General features: G+C 40.7%; 1 protein-coding gene across 1 annotated transcript in view; it reads left to right on the forward strand.

Moving 5' to 3' along the window:
- Positions 1-5,405: 5,405 nt before the first annotated feature.
- Positions 5,406-18,539, forward strand: part of LOC136877104 (uncharacterized) — a 168,067-nt gene continuing 154,933 nt past the window's right edge. Inside the window, exon 1 of the mRNA XM_068225426.1 lies at positions 5,406-5,514. Coding sequence (XP_068081527.1) covers positions 5,457-5,514 — 58 coding nt within the window. The 5' untranslated portion in view covers positions 5,406-5,456. The remainder of the gene's footprint in view (positions 5,515-18,539) is intronic.

Below are 18,539 nucleotides of genomic sequence, written 5' to 3' on the forward strand. Positions count from 1 at the left end.
TGATTGATTGATTGATTGATTGATTGATTGATTGATTGATTGATTGACGTACTGGAGTAGAGTGTGCCCAGCCCCGCAACGTGGATGCGTCAGGCAGGAATTACTCAAGTGGAGATCAGGGTAGGTGGCCCTATCTCCCTTGAGCCGGGCTAATGGTTATGTACTGTATGATACCACAACCAAAGGCGTCAAGAACATGACCCTACTGCTATAACGAATTGGTCACATAATTAAGGACCAGCTGGCGTGTACTGTAGGGTAATTCACTTTTTAATTAGGGCAGGCGGTCTGTACATGGATATGTCTCAAAAAATATCAGCGGACTGTAAATCCAAAAATAATGAGGAAAATCTCTAAACTGTGTATCAGATTCCCTTTACAATCACAAAAACATTTATGTTTAGTGAAAATCTGTTGGTATATCGACGCATTGGAACGTAATGTTCATTTATCTCTTACAATATTAAATTACGTGTGGCTAACATAAAACGGGGCAGTGTTGCGGTTTGATAATTTTCATAATGAAATTCAGGTTTAGAGTCCTGTATTTAAAGGGATAACGAACGTTTTAACCCAGTATTATGGTGTGTTCCACAGGAGAAAAATTGTAGAGTTAGACTGCATTGTCTGTTGTTTACAGTCATGTAAACCGCATGGTCATTCTATTGGTCCCTTGCATCGTAAATTTAAACCTGGTTTGACGTGCTGTGTAGAATTATTGTCTCACGTAACACAACTGAAGGGTTAATTCCAAGAGCCAGACAAGTCCAAATAATTATATTATATTATAGGCGTCACTGAAGAGGCATACTAGGGAAATGAGGAGTGAGGTCGTTTCCCGTTGCTTTCCTCACCGAGCCAGAAGTTGCTATTGCATATCAGTCTGCCAAGCCCACTGAAATACATGCACCAACCGACCCTATGGGCAATATTTTCACACCAATCATGACAGGGACTGGCTGCATAAGGAATGTTGTTACTAGCATCGCTCATACCTCGGTCACTTTCATATTGTCAAAGCCAAGGATGAGACTGAGACAGGTCAATGAAAGTAACAAATTGCTCTAGCCCATACCAGAAGACATAGCACACTGTAAACGCTACATCTTGCCAGCAAGGGCTCAACATTTCTTTTATTGAAATATATTATTTTCATATTTTCGCACTACATATGAACAGACATATTATGTGAGTCCAAATTACAAATAAATCTGTATGTATTTCTAAACTACAGTACGCTATTTTATCACTTCCTGGCAATTTACAGTTTTTGACTTGCCTGGTTCTTTAAATTAACCCTTTAACCGAGTAGAAAAGTGGTTTTAAACGTTACTTTTGGCAATCGTTGGAGTGATGTTCCGAGTTAATAAATAGTATTACTTGGCCAAGCGAATGGTAGACCGACTACAAACGGGTTTTCAATTAATATCCTTTAATTTATTCCAATGTGTGCCAAAATTCAGGTGTCTCAAAACAAACATGAATACAGAACTCCAAAATAACATATTTTTTTCTCTGAGGATCAAGTGCCCCTGAGAGCTCTCATCTTTTCTTTTTTAATCAATGAGATGAATATGTTATATGCTGTGTTGACTTCGTACAAGGGCTGACATAATAGCTCCTAGTTCCGTTGGTCTTGCTTCAATTCTCGTTATGCAGCGAATAGAAAAGGGCTGGGATGGGAAGAAAGAAAGTGGTTAATATTCGGTCATCTTCGAATGTATGTTCCATTATCTACCACTTTAACTGTAGTTCACTACCAAGATAGCAGTTAACATACAGGCCTTTCAAATTAAAACGCTACCGGCCGCAGAGACCTATTACTGAGCGAGCTCCCCCCGGGTCGATGTAGCAAGTGTCTCGGGGTACAAACAGTTACGGAAGTGTCACCACTCAGCCCACTTAACAGCAGATGATCGCTGTGTAGCGTTTTAATTTGAAAGCCCTGTGCATACATCGGCCGCTTCCTTCTCGATCCTGGACTCGTTAATTATGAAAACACATATCATTACAGACACCCTAAAGGCACAAGTTAAATGACAAACTGTTGATCACGCTGTCCTAATATACTTACCCGAATCTACAAGGACAATAAGAACATATTCTTAACAGATGCTAAACTTAATAATCAATAAAAGAAGGAACCCATGCGGCTACAACCCTAATTCGTCTTATAATATAATTAAAATATCTGTCCTACTGTTGGACGCTAAATGTAATATAAATATAAAATTTCTTGATCAAAACATTAATTTTTTACCATAATTGAATGTAATTATAACTTGGCTACTTCCAATGAACTAAAATTTAAAATAAGTGAATAAATAATTAAATGACGACGGTAATAACAATAATATTATAATAATTTATAATTTGCCGAAACTGCAGGCAAATGTACGCCAGAGGTCGCCATAGGATCCCTCAATTTAGAATATTAATAACAAGAGTAAAGAGTAATAATAATAATAATAATAATAATAATAATAATAATAATAATAATAAAAATAATATGTTGTAATAAATCAAGTGTGTGATGTGATATGTGCCATCACAGTCTTGGCCTACCAATCGACCACTGTTCCGTTCGAAGGCCAGCTGACTACATGGTCAGTGAGAAGAAACCTCTCAGCCCTTATTCTCTGCTTTCTAGACCGGCACTTCGAAATCAACGTCAGACAGCTCTTCATTTTTTCTCAAGTACGTTGAATGGCCTTCGAGCCAGCTCTCTTATCCAAGTAAAAACTCGTGATCTAGCCAGTGATCGAACCTGAGACCTACGACTAACAGACAGCTTCACTACCCCTATACTGTGTGGCCATCATCTGTAAATCACAAGATCTACCCATCTAACAAGTTGAGAATGTAGTTAATTAGTTTGATAGATAGATAGATAGATAGATAGATAGATAGATAGATAGATAGATAGATAGATATGCTGTGCGTTGAACGTCCTTGCTACTACCAACAGTCTGAAAGAGAGGCTGGCGTGGTAACATTTCGTCGGAGCGAGTAGGCAGTGCGGTTAGGGGCGCGCAGCTGTTAGCTTTCATTCGAGAGAGAGTTGGTTCGAACCCGACGGTCGGTAGCCCTGAAGATGGTTTTTCGGGGTTTCCCATTTTCACAACAAGCAAATGTACCGTAATTAGTCTAAGGCCATAGCACTTCATTCCTACTCCTAGCCCTTTCCTATCCTATTTTCACCATAAAACCTATCTGTGTTGGGCGACGTAAAGCCTATTGCAAAAAAATAAAAATGTTGCCCTGAAATTTATGAACATCAGCAAATATACCAATACCTCCCACACTTAAAAAAAACATGGCGGAACAGCTTTAATATGCCTTGGCCTACGAAGCGACCGCTGCTCAGCACAAGGGCTTGCAGGTCAGGAACTTACGCGTTGTCAGTGCGACGAATCCTTACGACCAATATCTTTGGCTTTCTAGATCTGCGCCGCTATTTCTCCTTCAGATAGCTCCTTAATTGTAATCGTGTAGGCAGAGTAGGCCTCGAACTAGCCTCCAGAAATCAGATGCCGCTAAAAATCCCAGTACCGAGCGATCTGGCAATGCAGTTTTGGTCACGTATCTATGAGCTTGTGTTCGGGAGATAGTTGGTTCGAATCGCACAGTCAGCATCCCTGAAGATGGTTTTCCGTGATTTTCCATTTATTTTACAATCTGCTTTACGTTGCACCAACACAGATAGGTCTTACGGCGACTATGGGATAGGAAAGGGCTAGGAGTGGGAAGGAAGCGACCGTGGCCTTAATTAAGGTGTGACAATGGAAAACCATGGAAAGATATCGTCAGGATTGCCGACAGTGAGATTCGAACCACTATCTCCCGTACGCAAACTGATATCTACCTGACCTAAACCACACGGCCACTTGTTCGGTGCTTCCCATTTTAGCGCCAGGTAAATTCTAAGGTTGTGCTTTAATTAAGTCCACGGACGCTTCCCAAGAAGTCCTAGCCCTGTCCTATCCCTTCGTCTGTATAGGAGTGACGTAAAACCTATAATAAAAAAGTCCCTGACCTGGCTGCGAATCGAACCCAAGGCTACAGGTAAGAGGCAGGCATGCTACTCCTAGACAACAGGGCCGGCTTTCACACATAGGCATTCTCAAAATCGAATATGTCTATAACATTGAGCAGAGCACACGAACACTGAACTAGGAACTTCACTCAGACGACCGTAGGTAACTTAATAGTTATATAGGTTTCCAAATTGAGTTTAGAGCAGAACGAAAGTATTACAAATCTGCTTCTGAACGAAAAAGTATTGCTTCTTCCCTTGCCATCCCCTTTTTATGGTCTGCAAAGTCTGTGTTGCATAAATCACTGATCGCCAACAAGGACATCTTCCTTATTCAAGAACCATCTTCTTCGTCCTTGCCTTTTTTCCCCATTGATTGGGGTCGAGACTTGTTGTGGGTTTGGTCCAGTTTTACAGCTGGATGCTCTTACTAACGCCAATCCTTCGTGATGGGATGTATGCACTATTGCATGTTTCTATAGTGGTCGATAGTGTGGAGTCCTGCATGCAGATGAAGGGAGATCACCCAGTCTCCGAACCAGAGAAATCAACCATACACAGTTAAAATCCTCGGCCGGGCCGGGATTCGAACCCGATGCTCTCTGAACCGAAGGCCAGTATGCTGACCATTCAGCCAATGAGCCGGAGTATCCAAGAACGAACTGCAATGGAAAGCGAAGTATGATTGGACCATTAACCCTCATGAGTTCTGCAGGTTTTACTAAACAATTTCACGATAATTTCGGTATCTTTAATATCGTTCATCCTCAGCTGGTGGCCTAGGTTAAAGGAAATTGCAGGGCCTTAAACACGTGGACCGCAGGATTATATATGTAAAGTTTAGCTTACATTGTCCAAGAAGTGGAAAGGTCTTCAGGGTCTTAATGACTGTGTCCTCCAAGTTTCCTAGAACTCCCGGTAGTCACCATATTAATATATTAAATCAGATTTTACACCTTCCCACTGTCCGGCTCCGTGCCTAAATGGTTAGCGTGCTGGCCTTTGGTCACAGGGGTCCCGGGTTCGATTCCCGGGCGGGTCGGGAATTTTAACCATCATTGGTTAATTTCGCTGGAGCAGGGGCTGGGTGTATGCGTTGTCTTCATCTCGGAAATTTCATCATTTCGTCCTCATCCCGACGTGCAGGTCACCTACGGGAGTCAAATCAAAAGATCTGCACCAGGCGAGCCGAACATGGCCTCGGACATTCCCGGCACTAAAAGCCATACGCCATTTCATTTCATTTTACACCTTCCCACTAAAGTACACACTAAACCCACTCCTCTGTCCCACCACCGTAGAGTTTCTCAATAGGCCAGCCGGGTCTACGTCATGGTGCACTCAACACGTGACCTCAGGGTCTCTGTCTTATTAGCAGCGGTAAGCTGCATTCGGGTCATTGTTAGCGCTAGACTCCAACATGGCAAGGTCGATATTACGGACATCAAGCGTACTGCTCCTGGCTTTCGCAGCCAACGGTAAGTGCTCACGTTATTATTCTATTAACAAATGTAAGAATCCACCTATTCATGTTCTGTACGGTACTGTCTAGGGCAGTGGTTCTCAACCTTTGTGGACCTGCGCCCCCTTTGCACCCGTAAATTATTTCTCGCCCCCCTAATGAACTATTGATTTACACAAGTTCTACCTTTCTGTTAGGATTAATATCTCAAAAAATAGTTTATAATGATTTTATTATTAATATTATGAGTGCTTAATACATCTTATTACATGTTTCAAAGTAATATTTAGATTGCAATCACTTTACAAAGAAAGTCGTGAATAACACAAATAATAATAGAACAAGCAAATAACACAAATTACAGTAAATATACTATGAAGGATTCTACACTCACTGCAATTAACATTTCAAACTACAGCAATTGATTTGATTTTGTAATAACATCATTATTAATGAGTGGGCTGGCACTGTTTTTCTTTCACAAGTTTTTTAATGTTTCGTTCCAACTGTGACAGCGCACATCTCAGATCACATTCAACATCTAGCCATGCTCGGTATTTTTATTTTATGTAAGCCAGAGTAGAAAACCCAGATTCGTACAGATATGTTGATGGAAACTGCACCAACAAATTTGCAGCTTCCATAGCAACTTGTGGCTTTAACCAAAATTCTTCAACAGTCAAATGTAGAAACTAAGCTTTTGCTTCGGAATCACATTCTAGGTCAATTTCCTGCTCCTGAAGGGAATCAGAAATCAAATCCAGTTCAAATTTGAACGGATTTCGAGTCAACTGAAACTGCCAGCTTTCTGAACAAATGTTTGGAAAATAACGTCCAATTTCGGATTTCAAGAATGACAAATGTTCTGAAATTAAGCTCTTCAAATCACTTTTCAATTTAATGGATATTTTGTGTGTCATCAAGAAGCTCGTTAAGCATAATAATTTTAGTAAAAGCATTTTCCTACGTGTACGATTTAGCGGTGAAGAAGATAACTTTTTGTAGTAAATTGTTTGCTTTGTCACAACTTTTTTATGCTATGCAGATTCGTGTGTATTTTTTAATGCTCACCACGCCCCTTCTGAAATTCTCCAACGCCTCCCCAGGGGGGGTGCGCCCCCAGATTGAGAACCGTTGGGCTAGGGAATGGGTATCCAGTTGAACTTCCTCTGAAAACAATAATTCCCACTATCTTCACTTTTCTTCTTCCTGGACTTGACTCAATCACTTGGAGTCGGCACTACATGTAACAAGCCCAGTTTTAAGGCCGGATGCCTTTCCTGCTTTTTTTTTTTTTTGCTTTACATCTCACCGACACAGATAGGTCTTATGGCGACGATGGGATAGAAAAGACCTACGAATGGGAAGGCAGCGGCCGTGGTCTTAATTAAGGTACAACCCCAGCATTTGCCCGGTGTGAAAATGGGAAACCACGGAAAACCATCTTCAGGGCTGCCGACAGTGGGATTCGAAGCAAGCTCACAGCCGCGCGCCCCTAACCGCACCGCCAACTCGCCCGGCGATGCCTTTCCTGAAACCAACCCGAAATGGAGGGATGTGTTTCTGAAGGGACTACGAGTGTTACATGTGTATGAAGACTGAAGATGTGTGTATCGTCGTGAATACAATCACCCAGCCACCGAGTCAGAGAAATTAACCAGACGCGATTAAAATCCCCAGTCTAGCCAGAAATTGAACCCGGGGCCCTCTGAACCAAAGGCCACTACGCTGACTTATAAGCCAAGGAGCTGATCCTGCACTGTTTAATCACTAGTCAACAGATTGACACAAAAAGTATCATCTTATCCTTCAAATTAAATCGTCATAAGTTATTGCTCTATATTTATATTTAGGTTTTATTTTATTTTTTGCTAGTGACCTAACGTCGCACTAACAGATCAAAGGTTTTAGGCGACGTAAGGATGGAAAAAGACTAAGACCGAGAAAGTAGCGGCCGTGGCCTTAATTAAGGTACATTTGCCTTGTGCGAAAATGTGGAACCACGGAAAACCATCTTGAGGTCTGCCGACGGTGGGGTTGAAACCCACTATCTACTCTTGCCTTTTAGCCCTCATATCTGATTTGAAATCAGTTCAGATCAAATCAAGTCCCATCTTCAAAATTTACAGAGTAACACTAATCTGAAAACAGTTTGTGAACATTAAAAGGGGAAAATCTGTAGTTTTTGTGGCTAGTACACAGTCTTCTCCAATTTTGCGGTCTTGTGCCTGGTTATTGCCTTTAAGAGTAATGTTCGAGTTGCATGCTTAGCAAAGTCAATTCATTGTATATGTGCCCGTCCACAATGTCTCTTCATAGTAGCATTACTGATGACAATATATACTTCCGGACTTACTCCATCAAGGCACATGATATGGTCGAAGAACAGGAGAATTCTTTGTTTATTGTTAAGAGCCGGATCCTGATATAAATCTTATATCAATTTGAGTTATTTGTGCGAAATTCTGTCCAAGATATGTGAAACATTTTTAGCCAGCGCCTCATTTCAAGTAAGCCAGTTTTCTTCACATTAGCTGAACGAAAGCTTCATACCTCAACCCTCATAAAGGAAAACTGACAATTCTGTTGTATGGACCACTCTCATCTTCACTTCAGTTTTCAATGAAATGGAGCGTTGTCTCTATAAGTGGAATAATTGAGTGATTACTTTTGGTGAAAGCTTTGAACTCAATAATATTTATTATTTTTTTTTTTTTGCTAGGGGCTTTACGTCGCACCGACACAGATAGGTCTTATGGCGACGATGGGATAGGAAAGGCCTAGGAGTTGGAAGGAAGCGGCCGTGGCCTTAATTAAGGTACAGCCCCAGCATTTGCCTGGTGTGAAAATGGGAAACCACGGAAAACCATTTTCAGGGCTGCCGATAGTGGGATTCGAACCTACTATCTCCCGGATGCAAGCTCACAGCCGCGCGCCTCTACGCGCACGGCCAACTCGCCCGGTGAACTCAATTATCAATGACGTGTTAAGCAAGAGGGGTCGTATATAAAGCACCCTTCCGTTTCTTATTAAAATATCAAGGCTAAAATTTGAAGTAATGTGAGAAAGGGTGTATTTCTTTGACCCAACATGGGATGATTCTTGACGAGTTCGCCTGGGTTACGCGGCCCAATTTGTGGGCATGTAAACTCAGGTCCCATCCTCAACATTTACAGAATAACACTAATTTGAAAACTGTTCGTGAAAGGTATTATTCCTTAGTTTGAAGGATACAAAGGAGTGAAATTGTACGGTTCAGAAGAATTGTTTCTAACTGTTAACATCGAGCTTTCGGTGAGGCGGGGCTAGGAAATGGCTAGGACTATAACAGGAACAGCCGTTGCCTCCAGGTATGGAAATAGAAACCACACCAGGACTGTCGAATATACACTTACAGCTACACGACCCGCAGCGTAAATGTCAGGAATAAGATTTCCGTCTAATTGGCTAAAATACTGAAACTGAGAGTATGTTGTGAATGCTTCATACAAACATCCTATTATCGGTTTAACTCCTAAATTGCTTTATTCTTAACTCGCTAATAAAAACAGTATTGCAAATCAATTTCGCATTAGGGAACCGTAATCCATAATTAAACGAAGTCAATTGCAAATAAAATATCCAAAAAGTGGAAGTATTCAAGCTCTTCAGGCTTTTCCAACCTTGACATTTTCAGCGTTTCACTCCACACTGTCATTCCAGCTGACGAACCTACTCCCATATTGGGGAGGAACGCTGGTCATTTCACGATTATATAAACCGAAAGAGCTTGAATGAATTATTGATAAGAACAACGTTGCTACAAATCACACCAGCTGTAACGACTTAAGTTTTTACTTCCATTTCGCGTCTTACAGAATTTGGCCAGGTAGAAGGGTTACTTAATGCGTTAATTTTAGATTCATCACTGATTCCTTCTTTCTGCTCGGGATTTTAACGCCGCGTTAACACAATTTTTCAGCGATACTGGGAACGAAAAAAGTGTGGAGTGGGAATGTGCGGCCGTGGTACAGCCCGGTATTTGCGTGGCGTGAGAATGAAAAACCACGGAAAACCATCTGTTGTACTTTTATCGACCTCTTACAGTTTCAGTTTCTCTACTATTATAGTATGCCTATTCAGTCACGTCCGTGCTTATTGTGACAGCTGTTGAAGATCCGAACAGCCATCGGGCTGATATGCCACGATACATAAAGCATAATCTGTACGAGGGAATGTAGGCTAATCTTTTCTAATAAGCCTTCGTGAATAAAACGATCACGATAATGAATGTTACACTCGTAACTTCATTTTTCTTTTTTGCTTCTCAATTTTTACACTCACTGCAAGATATCCCAAACCCTCTAAATGAATAGCAGCTACACCATAAACAACATTAATAGCAGACCTTGGAGACGTACTGTAGTAGGTTAGTCGTTATCTTTCTGCTCCCCAGATAGAGTTGATCGCGGCTGCAGTCTGTGCTTCGTGGCTGTTTTAAGTAAAACAAATATGGCCTGTTAAAGAAATCGTGTGGAACAAAATTACGGCATCACGACGTCTAGAAAGAAAGGGAAATTAACCAAATAATTTTTCTTGCTCGTGGTTTAGTTAACACAGAGAAGTTCTTCGGCGAGGCTGGAATGAGAAGGCCTCGAATTGCAAAGGTCTTTACCGTATTGTTTAAAGTGCCGAGAGAGTCCGAGGACATAAATTCAGTTCGCCATTTCTGGAGCTGCTTTTCCCGGTGCATTCGATGGGGGCGAGCTACATGTAGCGCTGTGTGGTGGTGTTGTGTGTGGCTGTAGGTGTAATTATACAAGCTAGGAATGAAAAGGAAGTGGCCGTGGCCTTATGAAAGGTACCACCCCGGCATTTTTCAGGAGATGTAAAGGGAAATCACGGAGAACTATTTCGAAGATGGCCGACGGGAGATTCGAACCCATCTGTCTCCCGAGTACAGAGCTGGCAGCCATAGTTGGCCGTGCCGCAACGTACTGAACTAACTTCTTCGGTAGCGCTAGCATTTAACTGGTGTAAACATGGAAAACCACGAATAACTATCCCCAAAACAGCCAAAGTTAAGGTTTGAACCAACCATATCCCGAATACAACCTAATAGTTGCATTATTATTATTATTATTATTATTATTATTATTATTATTATTATTATTATTATTATTATTATTATTATTATTATTATTATTATATTCTCTACTTTTACTTCACACGTTGGTTTCCCATTTCTCCTCGAGGCAAATGCCTGGATGGTGCCTAACTTAAGGCCACGGCCGCTTTCTTCCCTATTCCTTGCCTGTTCCTTCCAATCTTCCCATCCCCCAACAAGGCCCCTATTCAGCATAGCAGATGAGGCCACCTGGGCGAGATACTGGTCCTCCTCTCCAGCTGCATCCCCGACCCAAATCTCACACTCCAGAACACTGACCTTGAGGTGGTAGAGGTGAGATCCGTCGCTGAGTCCGAGGGAAAAACCAATCCTGGAAGGTAAACAAATTAAGAAAAAAGGAAAGAAAGAAAGAAATAATAGAATTTAGGCTATGTGATATATTATCACCGTTCCTCACAAAATTAGGTTAATATTGCTAACCTTGTAGTCATCTTGATAATGGCCATCAGCCTCGGCGGAAGTAGAGTCCTTGAGGTGGTGTTTTTACTATCGTATAACCATGACGGGTGTTCTTACAGGTAAGACCAAGTAAGATCGCATCAGTAAGATGACCTCCTAGCTCGTACAAGATACGATATAATAGTTTGTAGAATGGAGTTTTTAAACACCGTTACAAACCATGCCTCGTATCTAGTCAATTATTTCAACTCAGAATTATTTTTTATTGTATTTTTAACTATATTGCAGTATTGGTTTCTTAAATGTCTGGCAGGCTCTTAGGTCTTTGACTACAGAGTGTTTTTTTTTTTTTTTTTTTTTTTTTTTTTGCTATTGGTTTTACGTCGCACCGACACAGATAGGTCTTATGGCGACGATGGGACAGGAAAGGGCTAGGACTGGGAAGGAAGCGGCCGTGGCCTTAATTAAGGTACATCCCCAGCATTTGCCTGGTGTGAAAATGGGAAACCACGGAAAACCATCTTCAGGGCTGCCGACAGTGGGGTTCGAACCACCTATCTCCCGAATACTGGATACTGGCCGCACTTAAGCGACTGCAGCTATTGAGCTCGGTGACTACAAAGTGTGACATTGGTTTATGAACCATTGACTCTCTTGAAAGACGATGGTTTTCAGACAATCTGATATTGGTACTTAAGCCTTTACAGCGCAATGGGACGTCGCTTATACCTCTTACAGCGCAGAAAGACATTGTTCTCAAAACTTGCTGAGTTTTATTCTTAAACTTTTGATTATACAATAAAATTCGGTCCCCGATACCCGTAAAGTGCTATATTTCCTAGAACTATTTGCTGTTGCCAGAAAGAACAAAATTCCCTAAGGATTCACTTAGTGTAATTTGGGATTTAAATCGGATTAACATCACTTCCAAAAGAATTTACCTCAGTCTCTTCTTTCTTTCTTACTTCACTATATTTGCAGACTGACTAAAATACTCAGAGGTCAATAATAAACAACAATGTTACTGATTTTACATCCCATTAACTACCATTAAGGTTTTCGGAGACGCCGAGGTGGTGATGGGAGTGATTACTGTTTTAAGAAGAATCACAACTGAGTAACCATCCTCTATTAACACCAATCAGAATGACCCAGGAAGGACATTCCAGGAATTAATACTGAACGAGAAAAGTTTATAAGTGAGAATTTACAGAAGGCAGAAGTACGTGTTTAGTCAGTAGATGTAAAGATAGTTGGAAATAAGGACACATTACATATGAAAACAAGTTACTAAAATAAACAAAAATCAAAAACTAGAAAAACAACTGTAATTGAAAAGATATCTGGGGATATACTAAAGGCTATAGGTTGGGATATAAGTTTAGCACCATACTTTTTCATGAAGGAGCTATACCAAACGAATGAGGAATTGGTATAGTATTTCCTGTGTACAAAGGAAAGGGTGATATATATGCAGGTGATAAAAATGACAGACCAGTCAGCTTGGCATGTTTGCATGTAAGCACTGCGAAAGCATTCTTTCTGATCATTTTAGACACGCTTGCGAAATTACTGACTGGTTTGGAAGAAGGCAGTTTGAGTTTCCTAAAGGTTATTCCAAGGAGACTTATCTTTTAGGATTCCGGGAAGATATAGCAGATAATTTAGATTCGGGCCATATTATTGGACCTTTACGTTTTCTTATACTGTATATGTAAACGATATGAATAAAGAATTGGAACTGCAGACAAGGCATTTAGCGGAAGACGTTACATGTATAGTAATAATATATACCGGATATGCGCGACCGCAAAACGACCTCGACAATGTGATAGGAATAGCCGGCAATGGTAAGCGTAGTACAAGGTCAGGCTGTAAGTTTCACTAAGAAGCTTTAATTATTGTATTGATGGGGTGGAAGTACGTCACGGGGATCGCCGTAAGTACTTAGGTGTTAATACACGGAAAGATATTCATTGGGGTAATCACATTAACGAGGTTAAAACAATATAGGTTACAGATCTCTCTATATGGTTATGAAAGTATTTAGTGTTTGTAGTGTGGATATGATAGTTAAAAATTTCATCTTGATCCGTATTGAAGTGGGATTACAATAAAATTGAAATTACTAAGGGTCCACCTATTCAATACAATGGCATTTATTAGTGTGAATTAATCACATGTCGTTTACATCAGGTACACTAATAAATATCATTGTATTGATTAATTGGACCCTCAATAATTTCAATTTTATAGTGAGGATATGAGCCGGCCCCGTGGTGTAGGGATAGCGAGCCTGGCTGTTACCCGGAGGCCCCAGGTTCGATTCCTGGCCAGGTCAGGGATTTTTACCTGGATCTGAGGGCTGGTTCGAGGTGCGCTCAGCGTACGTGATTAGAATTGAGGAACTATCTGGCGGCGAGACAGCGGCCCCAGTTCAGAAAGCCAAGAATAACGGGCGAGATGATTTGTCGTGCCGACCACGTGACACCTCGTAATCTGCAGGCCTTCGGGCTGAGCAGAGGTCGCGTGGTAGGCCAAGGCCCTTGAGGGCTCTAGTGCCATGGGGTTAGGGTTAGTTAGTAAGAATACGAAAGAGATTGCGTGTAAGGTACTGGTAAGACCCCAGTCAGTTTATGGCACCCTCAGCAGGATAACTTGATCGAGAACTGGAAAAGATCCAAAATAAAGTATCACAATTTGTTTTGGGTGATTTCCGACATGGGAGTATCGTTACGAAAATGTTGCAGTTAAAGTACACGCATGCACAGAAATAGAGCCCCGATGTAAACAAAGCATGGCGTTCCCCATCTCCTTGCTTAACTCATTGCTACAGGTGGAAAGCCCTTTACAATACTGTTGTGATTGAAATGGGCACAGTGGTTCACTCCCTTCCTCTACCTTTCGGTAATGGAGTGGTCTTCTGACACTACCCCTTCACTCCCTCCCCTCCTTTTCAGAACTGGAATGGGGAAGTGTTGATTGTTTATGTCAGGTCACCATTTCTGTGCATGCGTGTACAATGTTGGGAAGATTGGGAGTAAGGACACGAGCTACTCGAAAGCAGTATATCCCAAGCTGTGTTTGGAGAGATGGTGGAAAGTATAATATGAAGATAACGTTGGAATTCAAGGGGACGAGAAGAATTAGGGACTGGAATCATTTACCAAGGGAAATGCTCGATGAATGTCCAAGTTCTGACAGGGTAAACAACTGATAGGGAATCTGCCACCTGGGCGAAAATCCCAAATGCAGATCAGTGGTGATTGATTGATTGATTGATTGATTGATTGATTGATTGATTGATTGATTGATTGATTGATTGATTGATTGATTGATTGATTGATTGATTGATTGATTGATTGATTGATTGATTGAAAATGGAAGATGACGGACATTTCGAAGAATGAAGATATCGTTAAAAGAAAGACGAACGAATGCCATAGACCTCAAAAGCCTAATATCGTCGGCGTTGGAAAAGAACAAGATTGACCAAGATCAGATAGCACCCATGAAGGTGAGGAGTCTGATTAAGTAATTGAATCAATGCCAGCCTTAGATAGCGGAGCCGTAGTCCAACCTACGCTCCCTTCTTGAGAGGCCCTGATCTGTTTGTAATCGCCTTTTACAACAGGTGGGGATATCGTGGATCTATACCACCACCGCCATCCACAGGGAGAACGGAGATACTGTGGTACCGGAATTTTGCCCCCTAGTAGTTCTTTCACTTACCGGTACGTCTATAGACACGGGACTGGCGTATTTGAGCATATTTAAATACCACTGGATTGAGCCGAGCCCGAACCCGCTAACTTGAGCTCAGATGACTAACCCTCTTTCCTCTAAGCTAACTCAGCCCAGCACTCGGATATGAGCCAAGGATAATGCCAGTCTTGTGACTTTTTGTATCGTCCTGCTCCATGGCTAAATGGTTAGCATGCTGGCCTTTGGTCGCAGGGGTCTCTGGTTCGATTCCCGGCATGGTCGGGAATTTTAACCATCATTGGTTAATTTCTCTGGCACGGGGTTTGGGTGTATGTGACGTCTTCATCATCATTTCATCCTCATCACGACGCGCCTACGGGCGTCAATTCGAAAGATCTGCACCTGGTGAGCCGAACATGTCCACGGACACTCCCGGCACTAAAAAAGCCATACGCCATTTCATTTACTCCCTATATCTACTCATAAATGGCATCGTACAAGTGTATAATGTTTCGTTAGGTATTGCCAAGTGACTTGGTTACGGTGTACTGAGAGTTACAAGCTTTTATAGGAGACAGTCGATTCGAACCCTATATTCAGCTGCCCTGAAGAAAAATACATGGACTGCAGGTCAATTCAGCCTACAGCCATTACCTTCCCAGTCTTAGATTTTTCCTACGTTAGTGACACTAGGAGTTGAGAGGAACGATTGTTTCTAAAAATTTACTAAAAATGTAAGATGTATACACATTAACGATCGATAATATCAAGTTATTACAGGTTTAAAGTTTCTATCAGAGTCCAGAGTTATACAGTTTTTAAAATCAACCTTCCCTCAAATGTTAGATTTTACCTGCTTTTCATAGATATACTTTTAGGTTCAATTGATATGGCCCGAAGCTGACGCCCTTGAAATCAAATGGTTTTTCCCTTAATAGACTTTATCGCAACTTACCCGCATTTTGTGAAGGCCATTGAAGGAACGGGTGAGGTCACAAAAATAATGTTGGCTTCACGTCTCATTAACTACGTTGACACTTTTCGGTGACGCCGAGGTACTGGAATTTGTTCCCGCAGAAATTCACTGATGTGCCAATAGATGTACTGACATTAGGCTGGCGTATGTGAGCCCCTTCAAAAACCACTGGACTCAACTAGAATCGAACCAGCCAACTTCAGCTTAGAAAACCAGTACTCTACTTTCTGAGCTACAGTCATAAAACGTTGTTTTGTTTTTTTACTTAGATACATACAGTTAATTACAATATAATTATATTATTAGTTTCTTACAAGCCATATGCCTGTTGATCTCCAAGAATTTAGACAATATCTTTCCATATTCACTTCGGTCTTCCAGCGCTTCTCTTTTGGTCTTTCATCCCTTGTCTTTCTCATATTTCTTTCCTCGTGCATTCTATTGATAAGCTTATTCCACCCTCTCCTTCGTGAAGCTATCCAGTCAATCACTGGCTTCATTTGGCAGGATTCTCTGAAGTCCTCAATTCATTTTCTATCTAGTAATGTACGTACTTATAATTAAAATTATAATTATAAACATCTTAAAATTATAATTATAAACGTCTTAAATAGTCCGATATATCTTTTAGCATTCAATAAACTGCCCCTACATCCCTAATGGTTTTAACTAACCGATTGCATTTTAACGAGCGTAAAATGAATATCGTTGCAATCATTTCAAGAAGACAATGGTTTTCAAAGAACTATCTCAACTAACAAGACAGAGACTAGAATTGGTTGGTTGTAGCGTTGCGGCGAAGCGCGCCCTGCAGTAATACATCTCTGTGAGGTGCTCTATAACACGCACACTCGCAATAAAACGAGCCCAGCTCTGTCACCAAAGGGAATACGCCTTACGGCGCTAACGATATTAGAGACGCCGTTTTGATTAAAAAGAGGGAGAGCACTGCTACAGAATTGAAAAATAATTAAGTTTCCATCACTTAATGAGAATATATAGATTTTTTAGGAATAGTTGTTTCCAGTTCAAACACAATATCTTCGCCCAGATAAAAAGAAACGAATTTCCAACAGCTATAAAAATGTTCAATTCATGACACTGTGACATTCTTGTCGCAAAATTAGTCATTTCGTATTATTTCTTACTGTATGAGACAAGAATAAACAACCATCTAGAACATAAAAGTGAATAAATTATTGTTGCACGAAATTCGAAGGAGAATCATTATAAAATGTATTATTATTATTATTATTATTATTATTATTATTATTATTATTATTATTATTATTATTATTATTATTATTCTCATCCAAAGAGCGCATTTGAATTTGTTCGTTGGCTTGATGGTTTTCGCCTTCTCGTCCTCCCAAAAATCTCTTCATGAATGCACTGTGTTCCATCTTGTGTTCTGTGGACCACTTCCTTCCAGTTTTCTTTTTAGATTTCTCCACAAATTTACTATTTTACTAAAAGCTCCACGATCTTCTATGATCTCGTCCGTGAAATTCATTTCTAGGAGGTCCGCCTTAGTTTCTTCTAACCAGTTTATTTTGACCTTCTTTGAGTTGATTACTTTAAATGATATTTTGGTGAGTCTGTCACAAAATTAGTCATTTCTATATATATGGCCATAGAATTTCAGGCCTTTCTTGCGTACGGCATCAGTGAACCTGGCAGTTAATGAGTAGAGATCCGCTCTTCTCCTCTTAATCTACATTCCATTTTCTCTCGTGGGACCATAAATTTTCCGGATAATTTTCCTTCCTTGCTTTTCAATTTCTATCATTTTAAAGTGACCGCCAAGGGATACGGTTTCTGAGGTGTATAAAACTTCCGGCAAAACAACTGTCTTGTAATGTCGTAATTTTGCATTACGCCTGTGCGATTCGACTCTCTTGTTGTAGTAATTCTACGTTAGTCTGTGCGCCTTATGAAATTGAATGGATCTTTCTATGCTGGCCCTACTGTCTAGACCCGATGGTAGTATGATTTCTCTAAGGTATTATTATTATTATTATTATTATTATTATTATTATCATTATTATTATTCCTTGTTCGTATCGCCCTACTACGGACCACGTCTTCTCTGGGCTTTGATCTTTGCCCAGTGCCGGTATTGTTTTTTTCCTTCCTCCGTCCACGCCTTTCCCGTCTTCAACTTTAGACTTTCTTGAAAACCCCGGTGGTCTTTTAATTTCCTCCTGAGTGGGTTGAGTTCTTGTACATATTCACAAATGATCCCCATCTCCTGTAGGTCCCTTTCCACCTCCTTGAACCAAGTTGGCTGGGTCTTCTTGTCTTTAAAATAGGTAAAGATTTGGTTCGATAATCGTGTGGGTTTCAATCTTAGCAAGTGGCCATAAAATGCAATTCTCCTTCTCCGCATGACATAAGAGATCTTGTGGACATGAGTGTACAGCTCATAGTTATGAAGATGACTATATTCATCTTTAATTGGGCCAAGAATTATCCTTAAGATCTTACTCTCTTTAATTTTCAATTTTTCTATTAGGCCTTTCTTGTTCATTGCAAGGCATTCCGCTGCATACAAAGCCTCTGGTCTTATGACAGTGCAGTAATGTCTGAGTTTTGCGTTCAAGGTTATGGACATATTGTTGTAAACGCCCTTGGTCAGTTGATAAGCCATTTCCATTTTATTCATGCATGACGCGAAAGCTTCTTTTTCAGAGGTGTTTGGTTCTATCCACTCGCCAATTTTTTTAAAATCTGTCCGTTTAATTGACCCCTGGATTACTTTTAGCTCTCTTGGTGCTGGCTTGATGTTAGTTAT

The sequence above is a fragment of the Anabrus simplex genome, chromosome 1 (assembly GCF_040414725.1).
Source record: "Anabrus simplex isolate iqAnaSimp1 chromosome 1, ASM4041472v1, whole genome shotgun sequence".
Taxonomy (NCBI): domain Eukaryota; kingdom Metazoa; phylum Arthropoda; class Insecta; order Orthoptera; family Tettigoniidae; genus Anabrus; species Anabrus simplex.